Consider the following 16,085-nt stretch of genomic DNA (forward strand, 5'->3'; position numbering starts at 1 on the left):
ACAGTCACCCGGAGGAAACCCACACAGACACAGAGAGAACACACCACACTCCTCACAGACAGTCACCCAGAGGAAACCCACGCAGACACAGGGAGAACACACCACACTCCTCACAGACAGTCACCCGGAGGAAACCCACGCAGACACAGGGAGAACACACCACACTCCTCACAGACAGTCACCCGGAGGAAACCCACGCAGACACAGAGAGAACACACCACACTCCTCACAGACAGTCACCCAGAGGAAACCCACGCAGACACAGGGAGAACACACCACACTCCTCACAGACAGTCACCCGGAGGAAACCCACGCAGACACAGAGAGAACACACCACACTCCTCACAGACAGTCACCCGGAGGAAACCCACGCAGACACAGAGAGAACACACCACACTCCTCACAGACAGTCACCCGGAGGGAACCCACGCAGACACAGGGACAACACACCACACTCCTCACAGACAGTCACCCGGAGGGAACCCACGCAGACACAGGGACAACACACCACACTCCTCACAGACAGTCACCCGGAGGAAACCCACGCAGACACAGAGAGAACACACCACACTCCCCATCGACAGTCACCCAGAGCAGGTCTTGAACCCATAAGTTCCAGGTCCCTGGAGCGGTGTGACTGTGACACTACCTGCTGCACCACTGTGCCACCCCCATCTGAAATAAATAAAATATAAACAGGAAATGTGCAGATGTTGGGTTGGTAGATAGTTTTAGAGCCCAGGCACTGTCCTGGTCCCATCCCTGACCCTGGAGGGTATCTGTATACGTACAGGATCAAAATTTCACACGTGGACCAAACCTGCTGGGCTGCCTATGTGGGCCCCATATAGTGTGCAGGCTGGAAAAAGACAAACAAATGAGTCATATTCTCTTCATGCCTTTTATCTCTCTGCTTTATTTTTCTTGGCCAAGCAAAACGACAAAGTTCACTGAACTGAAAAGCTCTACCAGAGCAACAGGGGTTTTCTATCTCTCCGCGCCATGTAGCAGAGACAGCTGAAGAGTATTAGGAGATCTTTTAGTAGTCTGCAAGGCGCAATGTCGATTATGATACGTCTCAGAAGGTCAGCGTTATCATATCCAAGCTCACGTACGGTCTGTTGGTCTGGGCTCTGCTTCAGGATGCCGTACGTGTTGATGATAAACTCGGTGAAAGGAGGATGGAGGACCAGGTGATAGCCCAGTGAACGTAAACGCTCCATTAAATCCACATAGCGATCAGTCAGCTCACGTCTGTACCCCTCGTCCACTTTACCCGTGAGAGGATGTGTGGACACCTGTGGAGGACAATGGATATATATCGGTTTAACACTGTGGCCAGAACTCATCTTACTGAACTCATTATTAGGAGTGTGAAAGCCTATAGAGCATCTGTCTGTTCCTTTAACCCCAGAATGTGAAGGAAAATCTATTCCTCTATAACTGGTTTATTTATAGATTCTTCATATAGGTTCACAGAGCGCTAAACATCAGCCCAGAAAGGTTTGCAGATTCAGGATGGTTAGACTGAATAAAAGCAAACCCAGACGCCCTTAGAGGCTTCTTAAGGTGACTGCCTTTGTGATTGCTGTGAGACGAGTGTCGGTTCAAAACAGGAAAATCCTGTCATGGAAAGGGTTTTCTCTTTTTTTATCCTGATGGCTTACAACACACTTCCTACAGCAAAGCTCCAGGTTATTCAGGTCTTTCTTTAAAGACAGTACACCCCTCATACCTTCACCAGACGTTTTAAAAAGACAAAATTGTTATAAGCCCTTAATTAATACTGGGTTAAAAGGCACTGCATATGAGCTTTAAACAGACAACAAACCCCTGACTGCTCTTAGGACTCGCTGCAGGCTTTTACTACACCCTCATGTACTATGACCTGTGGTAAAAGTCCCCATGTACTAGGCCTTATACTTCCTGCTCACCTGTACTATGACCACTACTGTGACGACAACTCACCTATGACAAGCTCAACTGCACTGTGACCTGTACGCACCCGTGCTAACATCCCACCTCAACTGTGACCTGTACGCACCCGTGCTAACATCCCACCTCAACTGTGACCTGTACGCACCCGTGCTAACATCCCACCTCAACTGTGACCTGTACGCACCCGTGCTAACATCCCACCTCAACTGTGACCTGTACGCACCCGTGCTAACATCCCACCTCAACTGTGACCTGTACGCACCCGTGCTATCATCCCACCTCAACTGTGACCTGTACGCACCCGTGCTAACATCCCACCTCAACTGTGACCTGTACGCAACCGTGCTAACATCCCACCCTAACTGTGACCTGTACGCACCCGTGCTAACATCCCACCTCAACTGTGACCTGTACGCACCCGTGCTAACATCCCACCTCAACAGTGACCTGTACGCACCCGTGCTAACATCCCACCTCAACTGTGACCTGTACGCACCCGTGCTAACATCCCACCTCAACTGTGACCTGTACGCACCCGTGCTAACATCCCACCTCAACTGTGACCTGTACGCACCCGTGCTATCATCCCACCTCAACTGTGACCTGTACGCACCCGTGCTAACATCCCACCTCAACTGTGACCTGTACGCACCCGTGCTAACATCCCACCTCAACTGTGACCTGTACGCACCCGTGCTAACATCCCACCTCAACTGTGACCTGTACGCACCCGTGCTAACATCCCACCTCAACTGTGACCTGTACGCACCCGTGCTATCATCCCACCTCAACTGTGACCTGTACGCACCCGTGCTAACATCCCACCTCAACTGTGACCTGTACGCAACCGTGCTAACATCCCACCCTAACTGTGACCTGTACGCACCCGTGCTAACATCCCACCTCAACTGTGACCTGTACGCACCCGTGCTAACATCCCACCTCAACAGTGACCTGTACGCACCCGTGCTAACATCCCACCTCAACTGTGACCTGTACGCACCCGTGCTAACATCCCACCTCAACTGTGACCTGTACGCACCCGTGCTAACATCCCACCTCAACTGTGACCTGTACGCACCCGTGCTATCATCCCACCTCAACTGTGACCTGTACGCACCCGTGCTAACATCCCACCTCAACTGTGACCTGTACGCAACCGTGCTAACATCCCACCCTAACTGTGACCTGTACGCACCCGTGCTAACATCCCACCTCAACTGTGACCTGTACGCACCCGTGCTAACATCCCACCTCAACAGTGACCTGTACGCACCCGTGCTAACATCCCACCTCAACTGTGACCTGTACGCACCCGTGCTAACATCCCACCTCAACTGTGACCTGTACGCACCCGTGCTAACATCCCACCTCAACTGTGACCTGTACGCAACCGTGCTAACATCCCACCCTAACTGTGACCTGTACGCACCCGTGCTTACATCCCACCTCAACTGTGACCTGTACGCACCCGTGCTAACATCCCACCTCAACTGTGACCTGTACGCACCCGTGCTTACATCCCACCTCAACTGTGACCTGTACGCACCCGTGCTAACATCCCACCTCAACTGTGACCTGTACGCACCCGTGCTAACATCCCACCTTAACTGTGACCTGTACGCACCCGTGCTAACATCCCACCTCAACTGTGACCTGTACGCACCCGTGCTTACATCCCACCTCAACTGTGACCTGTACGCACCCGTGCTAACATCCCACCTCAACTGTGACCTGTACGCACCCGTGCTAACATCCCACCTTAACTGTGACCTGTACGCACCCGTGCTAACATCCCACCTCAACTGTGACCTGTACGCACCCGTGCTAACATCCCACCCTAACTGTGACCTGTACGCACCCGTGCTAACATCCCACCCTAACTGTGACCTGTACGCACCCGTGCTAACATCCCACCTCAACTGTGACCTGTACGCACCCGTGCTAACATCCCACCTCAACTGTGACCTGTACGCACCCGTGCTAACATCCCACCTCAACTGTGAACTGTACGCACCCGTGCTAACATCCCACCTCAACTGTGACCTGTACGCACCCGTGCTTACATCCCACCTCAACTGTGACCTGTACGCACCCGTGCTAACATCCCACCTCAACTGTGACCTGTACGCACCCGTGCTTACATCCCACCTCAACTGTGACCTGTACGCACCCGTGCTAACATCCCACCTCAACTGTGACCTGTACGCACCCGTGCTAACATCCCACCTCAACTGTGACCTGTACGCACCCGTGCTAACATCCCACCTCAACTGTGACCTGTACGCACCCGTGCTAACATCCCACCTCAACTGTGACCTGTACGCACCCGTGCTAACATCCCACCTCAACTGTGACCTGTACGCAACCGTGCTAACATCCCACCCTAACTGTGACCTGTACGCACCCGTGCTAACATCCCACCTCAACTGTGACCTGTACGCACCCGTGCTAACATCCCACCTCAACAGTGACCTGTACGCACCCGTGCTAACATCCCACCTCAACTGTGACCTGTACGCACCCGTGCTAACATCCCACCTCAACTGTGACCTGTACGCACCCGTGCTAACATCCCACCTCAACTGTGACCTGTACGCACCCGTGCTAACATCCCACCTCAACTGTGACCTGTACGCAACCGTGCTAACATCCCACCCTAACTGTGACCTGTACGCACCCGTGCTTACATCCCACCTCAACTGTGACCTGTACGCACCCGTGCTAACATCCCACCTCAACTGTGACCTGTACGCACCCGTGCTTACATCCCACCTCAACTGTGACCTGTACGCACCCGTGCTAACATCCCACCTCAACTGTGACCTGTACGCACCCGTGCTAACATCCCACCTTAACTGTGACCTGTACGCACCCGTGCTAACATCCCACCCTAACTGTGACCTGTACGCACCCGTGCTAACATCCCACCTCAACTGTGACCTGTACGCACCCGTGCTAACATCCCACCTCAACTGTGACCTGTACGCACCCGTGCTAACATCCCACCTCAACTGTGAACTGTACGCACCCGTGCTAACATCCCACCTCAACTGTGACCTGTACGCACCCGTGCTTACATCCCACCTCAACTGTGACCTGTACGCACCCGTGCTAACATCCCACCTCAACTGTGACCTGTACGCACCCGTGCTTACATCCCACCTCAACTGTGACCTGTACGCACCCGTGCTAACATCCCACCTCAACTGTGACCTGTACGCACCCGTGCTAACATCCCACCTCAACTGTGACCTGTACGCACCCGTGCTAACATCCCACCTCAACTGTGACCTGTACGCACCCGTGCTAACATCCCACCTCAACTGTGACCTGTACGCACCCGTGCTAACATCCCACCTCAACTGTGAACTGTACGCACCCGTGCTAACATCCCACCTCAACTGTGACCTGTACGCACCCGTGCTTACATCCCACCTCAACTGTGACCTGTACGCACCCGTGCTAACATCCCACCTCAACTGTGACCTGTACGCACCCGTGCTTACATCCCACCTCAACTGTGACCTGTACGCACCCGTGCTAACATCCCACCTCAACTGTGACCTGTACGCACCCGTGCTTACATCCCACCTCAACTGTGACCTGTACGCACCCGTGCTAACATCCCACCTCAACTGTGACCTGTACGCACCCGTGCTAACATCCCACCTCAACTGTGACCTGTACGCACCCGTGCTAACATCCCACCTCAACTGTGACCTGTACGCACCCGTGCTAACATCCCACCTCAACTGTGACCTGTACGCACCCGTGCTAACATCCCACCTCAACTGTGAACTGTACGCACCCGTGCTAACATCCCACCTCAACTGTGACCTGTACGCACCCGTGCTTACATCCCACCTCAACTGTGACCTGTACGCACCCGTGCTAACATCCCACCTCAACTGTGACCTGTACGCACCCGTGCTTACATCCCACCTCAACTGTGACCTGTACGCACCCGTGCTAACATCCCACCTCAACTGTGACCTGTACGCAACCGTGCTAACATCCCACCCTAACTGTGACCTGTACGCACCCGTGCTTACATCCCACCTCAACTGTGACCTGTACGCACCCGTGCTAACATCCCACCTCAACTGTGACCTGTACGCACCCGTGCTTACATCCCACCTCAACTGTGACCTGTACGCACCCGTGCTAACATCCCACCTCAACTGTGACCTGTACGCACCCGTGCTAACATCCCACCTCAACTGTGACCTGTACGCACCCGTGCTAACATCCCACCTCAACTGTGACCTGTACGCACCCGTGCTAACATCCCACCTCAACTGTGACCTGTACGCACCCGTGCTAACATCCCACCTCAACTGTGACCTGTACGCACCCGTGCTAACATCCCACCTCAACTGTGACCTGTACGCACCCGTGCTATCATCCCACCTCAACTGTGACCTGTACGCACCCGTGCTAACATCCCACCTCAACTGTGACCTGTACGCAACCGTGCTAACATCCCACCTAAACTGTGACCTGTACGCACCCGTGCTAACATCCCACCTCAACTGTGACCTGTACGCACCCGTGCTAACATCCCACCTTAACTGTGACCTGTACGCACCCGTGCTAACATCCCACCCTAACTGTGACCTGTACGCACCCGTGCTAACATCCCACCTCAACTGTGACCTGTACGCACCCGTGCTAACATCCCACCTCAACTGTGACCTGTACGCACCCGTGCTAACATCCCACCTCAACTGTGAACTGTACGCACCCGTGCTAACATCCCACCTCAACTGTGACCTGTACGCACCCGTGCTTACATCCCACCTCAACTGTGACCTGTACGCACCCGTGCTAACATCCCACCTCAACTGTGACCTGTACGCACCCGTGCTAACATCCCACCTCAACAGTGACCTGTACGCACCCGTGCTAACATCCCACCTCAACTGTGACCTGTACGCACCCGTGCTAACATCCCACCTCAACTGTGACCTGTACGCACCCGTGCTAACATCCCACCTCAACTGTGACCTGTACGCACCCGTGCTAACATCCCACCTCAACTGTGACCTGTACGCACCCGTGCTTACATCCCACCTCAACTGTGACCTGTACGCACCCGTGCTAACATCCCACCTTAACTGTGACCTGTACGCACCCGTGCTAACATCCCACCTTAACTGTGACCTGTACGCACCCGTGCTAACATCCCACCCTAACTGTGACCTGTACGCACCCGTGCTAACATCCCACCTCAACTGTGACCTGTACGCACCCGTGCTAACATCCCACCTCAACTGTGACCTGTACGCACCCGTGCTTACATCCCACCTCAACTGTGACCTGTACGCACCCGTGCTAACATCCCACCTTAACTGTGACCTGTACGCACCCGTGCTAACATCCCACCTTAACTGTGACCTGTACGCACCCGTGCTAACATCCCACCCTAACTGTGACCTGTACGCACCCGTGCTAACATCCCACCTCAACTGTGACCTGTACGCACCCGTGCTAACATCCCACCTCAACTGTGACCTGTACGCACCCGTGCTTACATCCCACCTCAACTGTGACCTGTACGCACCCGTGCTAACATCCCACCTCAACTGTGACCTGTACGCACCCGTGCTAACATCCCACCTCAACTGTGACCTGTACGCAACCGTGCTAACATCCCACCTCAACTGTGACCTGTACGCACCCGTGCTAACATCCCACCTCAACTGTGACCTGTACGCACCCGTGCTAACATCCCACCTCAACTGTGACCTGTACGCACCCGTGCTAACATCCCACCTCAACTGTGACCTGTACGCACCCGTGCTAACATCCCACCTCAACTGTGACCTGTACGCAACCGTGCTAACATCCCACCCTAACTGTGACCTGTACGCAACCGTGCTAACATCCCACCCTAACTGTGACCTGTACGCACCCGTGCTAACATCCCACCTCAACTGTGACCTGTACGCACCCGTGCTAACATCCCACCTCAACTGTGACCTGTACGCACCCGTGCTAACATCCCACCTCAACTGTGACCTGTACGCACCCTGTACTCTCATCACACTTTAACTGTAACCTCTCCTGTACTATCTGTACTATAGTACTCACAGCTCACCTGTATGATCTTGTCTGGGATGTTGAGCACTGTGAAGCCGTAGAGTCTGGACTGGTTCTGGAAGACATAAGAGAGGATCCTCCGGTCCAGCTGAAACGCAACTTCTCCCAGCAGCCGCTCAGAATCTGGGGGCAGGAGTTTAGAGTTTGGGGAACACAAACAAGTGTGGGCGGGTGCTTATTGTATAAATGGTGTGAATTTTTATATTTTATGTTCTCGGAATTACAGATATTATGTAAAAATATGAGGAAACTGTGTGTATAACTGCATATGTTTTTATATTTTCCTAATAGAAGAATATCAGACTTTCCTGTGGGCGGTGTATAACTGACCTTTGCCGGAGGGTGGGGCAAGGGAGCCGTTTTTCGTCTCAGTGCGAGGATGCAGAGTGGTGTTTACTGTGTGGGGGGTGTGTTTCTCAGTGAGGAGGCTGAGACGGGACGAAGTGCGGTGACTGTTTTTTAGGAGGCCGTGTCTGAAAGTACTCTCATTTACAGAGTCCAGCTGCTGGACCCTTGTCTTCTTCACACTGTCATTTTGGAAAGAAACTGGAGAAAAACACGATGGAAATGGAATTTTGTTTTATTTCTTTCACACACAGTGCCCTCAGTCTTGGGAAATTGGTTGATCATGTTCAGCCAGCCACTGTATCTTTTTGAACTTCTGCAAAAGTAATGTCACCGGACAGCTCAACACTCTGGAGGAGAACCCCCAGTGCCCAGACCTGTCACATCAGCCGAGACGCCTGTGCTGGCTCACGCTGTGCTCACTGCGACGAGGGGAGACAGAGGACAGTTCCTCTCACCCAGAGAGTGAGACTGGCCCTTCTCACAAGGACTCCCAGCCTCAGACATGAGACATCTGGAGACTGAACTGTGATTTCTCGGTGATAGGCTCTTGGTGAAGCTTGGACCCCTGCACAATATTTAGACGGTTTATTTAAGGCCTGTTTCTGTAACAGCTTTTTAAGAGCATTTCCTTTGTTTAAAACAACACTTGCTTTGTTTATTCTCTGCTCTGCTCTGGGTGGAGGTGCCTTAAAGCACGAGCACTGTTCTGTGACTAAGGCAGTGCATTACTGTGGTTAATGTATTCATGTTTCTCATTTAAGGAAGGTACTACAACTCTGAAAGATCTACAGGGTCTTCACAGCGACACAGAGCAGCCATTCAGTGTTCAGTGTGTTTTTTTTTTTCTTTGGGATGTTACAGAAAACAGAAAGTGAGGTCTCTGCTGCTGTGTGAATGTGAACTAAGGCCCTGGGCTCATTCCACAGATTTAAACAATCTTAATAAGTAAAGGATTAAGATGGAGTGAGACTGGTTGGGTGCGAACTGCTCCGTTCTTTACAAACTTCCAGATTAAACGCAGGTGAATGGAGCCAAACGTCGTCCTCTAAAAGCCTCTCACAAAACGTGAGGACAGTACAGCAGTGTCTCAGCCCTGTCCCGGGGGCCTCTGTGCTGCTCGGCGTGGTTTTCTCCTAACTTCTCAGTTCGGATCATGTGTTGTTGGGGGTTCGTTGGGTGGAGGACTGAGAACCACAGCAGTAGGCGACACACAGCTGACATCTGACCATAGTTCAATCCTAAAACACATTGGTGTAACCTTCCCACTCTTCCCCATCATCATTCATTCATATACAGCTCTTTAGAAGTGTGGAAGTCAACGGATCTGTTGAAGACACCTGGTTCTGTTCATCACAATGTTCTCTACACTTCACACTAGAACAGAGGTGTTATCAGTGCTGTGCTCAGCTCAGACTCCAGCAGCTGATAATGAGGGAACGAATAGGAACGCATGGTGAAAGTGACCACTGTAACATCAGGTAAAGGGTTCGGTTAAGCCTCAGTGATTGTGTGTGGGTGTGTTTCAAATCATTTCCTCGTTCCCTATGTAGTGCGCTAACCAGATTTTTGTATTTTTTAAGCACCATGGTGGTTTTGAGCTGTTATTTTTAGGCTGTAATACATTTCCAGTGCTGGTAGCTCGGTGTTGACACTCACCCGCCCCGCCCGAGTTTCCTGCTCTCTCATTGGCCATCGACAAGCTCTGCAATCCAGCACGAAGCTCCATGTTTTCCTTCATCAAATTTAGCACGTGTCTGAGGTCGACCACTTCACGCCGAAGGGTTTCGTTCTGAACTCGCAGCGCGTCTTTGTTCTGCTCCATTGGGACGGTGACGAGTGATGACGCAAGGAGGACACGAGCTGGTTTCAGAAAACACACGGCTGTGATGTCACAATGCCCACAGTTCTGTAAGAGACACGCCCCTCTCCCCGTTCTCAAGTAAACTCAACAACTCCGGTTAAATCTTGGCAGATGCCAAAATACATTTTTATTCCTCGCTTTTTACCAGATACAGGTTCAGAGTGTAGCTCCCCTCCCGCGTCGTGTGGAACTCTTCAAACACTCATCTCAATCTCTAAAACTACAGCAGTTCAACAGAACTAAAACCATGTGTCAAAAATCAGTCAAACAATAATGCAACACACAGCAGACCTTCACTGAATTCCAACAGCTTGTAGACGGTTTACAATGATTACATTATCAATGAGTACAGCTGCACATGACCCTGAAGTCCCTGCGCCCAGTGTCGCCCCTGCCCTCGAGGGGTTAAAACCTCCAGCCCTGGGCCGAGGAGTCGGAGTCATGTTTACGATCCAGAGATCATCAACCATCCACCATAAATAGCTAATATCATTTACGTTTAAGCGTGAATGCAATCAAATCTTCACAGCAATGTTCCAGCTTCGAGGCAAAAGCCTTTCCACCGGAGTGGAGGATGGAGGACACACCACGGTCTACAAACTTTTGGACGTACAGTGTGACACTATCGTTAGTGAATAAAGAGCGAATGAGTGCGTTTTAGCTTCACTTCATTTGTTTCGCACCGAACTCAAAGAAAAACAAAATCGCAACAGAAACGAACTCAAATATAACGAGAAAAATAGTATTAGTCGTGTCTATATTTACAGAATAAGCAGCGATTACAGTTGGAGAAATGGAACACACTCTTCCTAAAGGGAGACTCTGTGATTTTTAGGACGTGTGATCGGTCGCCTGCTCAGACTCCGAGTGTCGATTTGAAGCTTTAGATTTTTGAATCGTAGACGATTCAGGTGATTTATTTATTATATTTTTAAAAAGGAACAGGTTTGAAAAGCGTGCTTAAAATCACAGAGTGTGGAACCGAGAGCCGTTTCTTTCCAGGAATAAACTAAGGCTTATACAGGGACTTTACACGTGACCTTCTCCCTCTCTGCCTCAGTTACGGCTCCTGCCCACGATCTGCAGGATGTACAGGAAGATGTTGATGATGTCCAGGTAGAGGTTGAGCGCTCCGAAAACGTACTCCTCAGGACTCAGAGCCAGCTTCTTGTTCCCCAGGAGCAGCTGAGTGTCCACGGCCAGGAACTGTAAACAAACAAATGATATTTATTTATTTATTTATTAAGTATTCGTGGATAGAATTAAAAAACATAAATCCCTTAATAATCAAATACTGTCAACGATGATCACACTTCACGTCACGTGACACAGCTGTCACACCGACACTACCCCACCCCCAAGTGAGGGACCCGCTCTATGGAGCATAAACTGGTTTATTCCTGATCTGTGGTTTCCTCCCTCGGTGCGTCTGGTGTAAGGAACAGATAAAGGCTGTTTAAAGGCGGTTCTTACGCAGGTGAAGACCAGGGCACCCAGCGAGGCGTAAACAATGTCCATTATCCTGTTCCTGATGAAGATGCAGAGGATCCCGAAGACGAACAGCACGATCACGCACACGAACAGGACCCCCATACAGGAAGTGAAGTCATATTTACTCTGTAGAGGAGACAACCATCAGGACAGGATTTCAATTTATAATCAGCAAGTGGGTGATAAAAGAGTGTGAAATCAACCTTCGTCACCAGGAAAAGAGCACGCTCTCCTACGGCATTCAGGACACACACCTTACTAACTCTACTTCTCACACACACCATCTCTCACTCCATCACGTGTCCATCAGTGTGGACCACAATCATGGCGTATTCTAAACAACAAAATACTGGACCAACTAAAGACATTCAGACATGACGTACTGTACACGAATCTCTCTCCGTCTTTGTCTCTCTGTGTGTGTGTCTCTCTCTCTGTCTGTCTGTCTCTTTCTCTCTCACACACACACACTTTTCATAAAACTATATTCACTGTTCTAATTAGAACAATTTTTCACTGTGAACTCTGTAAATCCTCCGGACACATCATAATCCACTCCCTGACAATAACACAGATGACTATAAAAAACTGTCTGAAAAACAAGGCTTTTTTTTTTTCATAAAAACAGTAAATAACTTATTACCAGAATCGATGACCAATGCTAAAAACTGAGCTAATTCGGCTAAAGTTAGCAGGCGCTAGCACTCGCCCTTGTTCATCCATAGCTCTCAAAACCGGATTATAACACTGTCCTCAACAAAGCGTGGGTTCCACCGACACAAAGTGTAACTTCAGTCGTTTAATCCACACAGCAACCGGAGAAAAGCACTTACTACCAGAGTCTAATGCGAACAATTGAGCTAATCCGGCTAAAGCTAGCAGCCGCTAACCCAGGCTCACTGCTCAGTGACTCTCAAAAACGGATTACAACACTTCCGTCAACAAAACCATCACCAACTAGCACCGCAACACATTACAAAAGGGCAACAAATACTTTACTGCTCCAGGTTTGTTCCAGATCATTCTACTGTGTAAACTCAGTCTAGTATTAACTCTTGTACGGCCACTCATTCTCTCTCTCTTTGTCTTTTCTCCTCTTTGCTCTCTGCCATATAATGTCCACACCAGGAATATAGCGATAGATTCTTCTTGTAGCTAGGCAACCATCCCCCTGTGAGCTATGTGCCGTTAAGCGTTACCCATTTCTCATGAGCGTCCTCCGCCCCATGATTCAGAAGTTGCTTAGTGCAGTAAACCAGCAGAGCACCCAGCGTAGCCACCACAGAGGCTCTATTCGTCCTGTTACAGCTTAGTGGAGCATTACAATGATTTAGAAGCTGTAATTTTAAGGTAGAAATACTCCATAGTGTTCATTTAAAGCTCCTCCAAGTGCTGACTGACCTGCATGGAGAAGATGACGACTGTGAAACACACAACGACAGTGATTCCCACAGCCATCACCACCGTCTCAGTGTCGTAGAAGCTGGCGATCATCCCCGTCATGTAGGACATGCTCAGGGTCAGCACAGACTGAAAAAAAACCACACACACAACTCAAAATAACGTCTTTCTACACCTTAAAGTCCAAGTTCATATATATAAAGAGGAGGAGGTGAAGGGCTCACCAGCGCCACCAAGTTCCAGGGGTGTTTACGGCGGAACTCTCCGCAGCAGCTGATGGCGATGAGTGGAACCAGAAACACAGCATAAGAGACGTAATAGGTCCAAACGTTGTCTTTCACGAATTTTTTGACGTTCTTCTCGAAGGTGAAGAGAGCCACGAAGGAGAAGGTGACGGCCAGCTGCGCAGTCAGAACCAGAAACACCTGGAACCAGAAGCGTGGGAAGGTCAGGAGGACTCTTATAACACTCCACAGAAGCTCCACAGAGGGTCGACGACAGGGCAAACGTGTGGTGTCACGACACACGAATTTGAATGCACACCTCACACATTTTACTGTGTAATTCTGTACGAAAAAACTTTCCTCACACGGAGTTACCTTGCGAATAAAGGCTCGTCTGATGGACTTGTCGTCTAACCCCGAGATGATGATGTCCTCGTGGTCGTAAGATGGTGGGGGGTCGTTGCTCTGGTACGGAACATTTGTCGGATCTGGTTCAACAAAATAGAACGGTTACAATGCAACAACTGCCATCACATCACTTCAAACACCCACCAACTACCCCACATTCCTGTCAAACTGCCCTTCCAAACAACTCTCATCATCCCCCCACCCTCGTCTCTAAACCAAATACCCCTCCAAACACCCCAACCGCCCCTTTATATATCCCCCAACATCCCCCACCCAAACACCCAACACTGCCTGTCCATTTTCCCTCAACTGCCCCTCCAAACATCCCCACCTCCACGTCACCTACCCCTGAATCTCTGCTGATGCCCCTGTTGTGTGAAACTCACCGCTGGGCTGGTACTGATACGGGCCCTTGTCGTTCGGCTGGCCGTAGGGCCCCATGTGTGGAAAAGGAGTCTGAGGGAATCCCGGTGGCCCCTGTCCGTACCCGGGTCCGAACGCTCCTGGAGGAGGGAAGGGAAGCCCCCCAGGAGCGCCGGGACCCATCGGCATTCCCGAATAGTCCGGAGGAGGAATGACGAATCCCGCAGGATTGGGCTGCCCGAAGCCAGAGCCCTGCTGGGGGCTGTGGTCTGTTATTGGGACGTAGCCGCTCTTGTCCTGCGCCATTGTCGTCTGGGGCCTGTGTCCAAAAACAACAACAAACACAAGAAGATTAATAATCTCTCTCTCTCTCACACACACACACATACACATATATATACATACATAAATACGTACACACACACACACACACACACACACACATACACATATATATACATACATAAATACGTACACACACACACACACACATACACATATATATACATACATAAATACGTACACACACACACACACACACACACACATACACATATATATACATACATAAATACATACACACACACACACACACACACACACAGGGGGGTGGGGAAAACCCTCAGATCCCAGAATAAGGGGAATAACACTGGGCAGAAAATCTTGCATATTTCCATTCCACAGCACCATCCTCCACACGCCTCTTAATCTCTCCGACACAAACAACCCGCCCGGCGCCTTAAGACTCTGCGGCTCTGAGCTCGGAAGAGATTTGTGCCTCATCCACACAATCCTAAAGACTGAAATCTGCTTTATAACCCCTTTATAAAAGCGGGAAATTCAGTTGGTAATTATTTAAAAATTAATTTGTCTTTGTAACAACACAAAAACAGCAAGATACACATTTTTTTCACAACATAAGCCTTTCTCCGAGAATCTAACGAATAAATGACTGTTTTAAGCACATAATCCCCCCCCGGAGGGACTTTAAAAAGGAGAAAAAAGGGTATGAACCGCACAAAAGAGACCTGAAACACGATGCCGTTAGCTACCTGTGAAAACCCAAGCGCCTGGTTTAAATTTCACAGAGAAACACAGGAACGTTAAACCAACACTGTTTCACGGGGAATGTACACAGCTTATTAAACAAAACATCGTTATACGTCCAGACTACTCCTAAACTCATCCTAGACGTTTATGTCACGTAAAAAAGACATTTTAAGCTGTAAAAGTGGTTAAATTTAGGCCTAAATCGCATTAAACCGAAGCCGTGGCCTGAGCTTAGCATCACGACAATAAGGTAAAAAAACACAACCTAGAAATTCGAGAAAAATAGCAGTTCACCTCGTTCAGGAACGGCGTTCTTAGGGGAACAACTTACTGCTCGTCCTCTCCCTCTCTTTTTGTGCGGATCCCGAACAGAACCGAGACGTCCTTCACTTTAAACCGAAATTAAAAGCAACCCGATTCTGAATGTTGATAAAAAAGGCAGCGTCTCTCTGCGGAGGCGCCACAATGCGCTAAACGACGACCTCTAGCGGAAACGCAGGAGAAGTGTGTGAGTGTGTCCCAAACCCTAACTCCAAGCTCTCTGCTCCCTTCTAGTGCACTACATAGGGGAGTTCGGTGCTCTACGTGTTCAATAAACCTGGAATTGTTTGTTATACTTTTAAAAAAAATAATTTTATTTAGATTCCGATAGGGATCAATAAATTAAATAATTTGATAAAAATATATGAAATATTTGGACAGTCTACTGCCTACATCCTGCTCATACACGTCAGGCATTCTCCACCTGTTCTCATTGGTACATGCGTAGAGTCCTAGAGACGACACACACACACACACAAAGGATGGGAGCTAGCTGCACAAGTATTCCACTGCTCCTTATAACTTCTCTACCCCTCTCTTTTCTATTATAATATGATCCCCCCCAGTTTTAAAAG

General features: G+C 49.9%; 2 protein-coding genes across 4 annotated transcripts; both read right to left on the reverse strand.

Annotated features, from left to right (window-relative positions):
• Positions 1-463: 463 nt before the first annotated feature.
• Positions 464-10,213, reverse strand: LOC136665187 (speriolin-like protein). 2 transcript variants are annotated; one of them, XM_066642780.1, is made up of 4 exons: positions 10,048-10,213; positions 8,374-8,589; positions 8,042-8,166; positions 464-1,298 (listed from the first exon to the last, which is right to left on the reverse strand). In XM_066642780.1, exons 1-4 carry the CDS (start codon positions 10,211-10,213, stop codon positions 966-968), a joined length of 840 nt encoding a protein of 279 aa, XP_066498877.1. In that variant the 3' UTR covers positions 464-965. The 2 variants fall into 2 exon arrangements, with proteins under 2 accessions (XP_066498877.1, XP_066498883.1); XM_066642786.1 differs by lacking the exon at positions 8,374-8,589.
• A 162-nt stretch (positions 10,214-10,375) lies between these two features.
• Positions 10,376-15,668, reverse strand: grinab (glutamate receptor, ionotropic, N-methyl D-aspartate-associated protein 1b (glutamate binding)). 2 transcript variants are annotated; one of them, XM_066642769.1, is made up of 7 exons: positions 15,521-15,667; positions 14,163-14,458; positions 13,744-13,856; positions 13,369-13,569; positions 13,145-13,273; positions 11,726-11,869; positions 10,376-11,458 (listed from the first exon to the last, which is right to left on the reverse strand). In XM_066642769.1, the coding sequence occupies exons 2-7, from the start codon at positions 14,443-14,445 to the stop codon at positions 11,309-11,311; spliced, it is 1,020 nt and encodes a 339-aa protein (XP_066498866.1). In that variant the 5' UTR covers positions 14,446-14,458; positions 15,521-15,667; the 3' UTR covers positions 10,376-11,308. The 2 variants fall into 2 exon arrangements, with proteins under 2 accessions (XP_066498866.1, XP_066498859.1); XM_066642762.1 differs by having other exon boundaries at positions 10,378-11,458; positions 15,484-15,668.
• Positions 15,669-16,085: the final 417 nt, after the last annotated feature.

The sequence above is a fragment of the Hoplias malabaricus genome, chromosome 1 (assembly GCF_029633855.1).
Source record: "Hoplias malabaricus isolate fHopMal1 chromosome 1, fHopMal1.hap1, whole genome shotgun sequence".
Taxonomy (NCBI): domain Eukaryota; kingdom Metazoa; phylum Chordata; class Actinopteri; order Characiformes; family Erythrinidae; genus Hoplias; species Hoplias malabaricus.

Excerpts from the sequence above, each read along its gene's own strand:
- LOC136665187 (XM_066642780.1), bottom strand. The coding sequence starts at position 10,213 with ATGGAGCAGAACAAAGACGCGCTGCGAGTTCAGAACGAAACCCTTCGG. Across the intron at positions 8,167-8,373 it reads TGCCCCACCCTCCGGCAAAG|ATTCTGAGCGGCTGCTGGGA; the intron begins GTCAGTTATACA and ends TCCTGCCCCCAG. Across the intron at positions 1,299-8,041 it reads TCCCAGACAAGATCATACAG|GTGTCCACACATCCTCTCAC; the intron begins GTGAGCTGTGAG and ends TGTCCTCCACAG.
- grinab (XM_066642769.1), bottom strand. The coding sequence starts at position 14,445 with ATGGCGCAGGACAAGAGCGGCTACGTCCCAATAACAGACCACAGCCCC. Across the intron at positions 13,857-14,162 it reads GTATCAGTACCAGCCCAGCG|ATCCGACAAATGTTCCGTAC; the intron begins GTGAGTTTCACA and ends TTGTTGAACCAG. Across the intron at positions 13,274-13,368 it reads CCTGGAACTTGGTGGCGCTG|TCTGTGCTGACCCTGAGCAT; the intron begins GTGAGCCCTTCA and ends GTTTTTTTTCAG.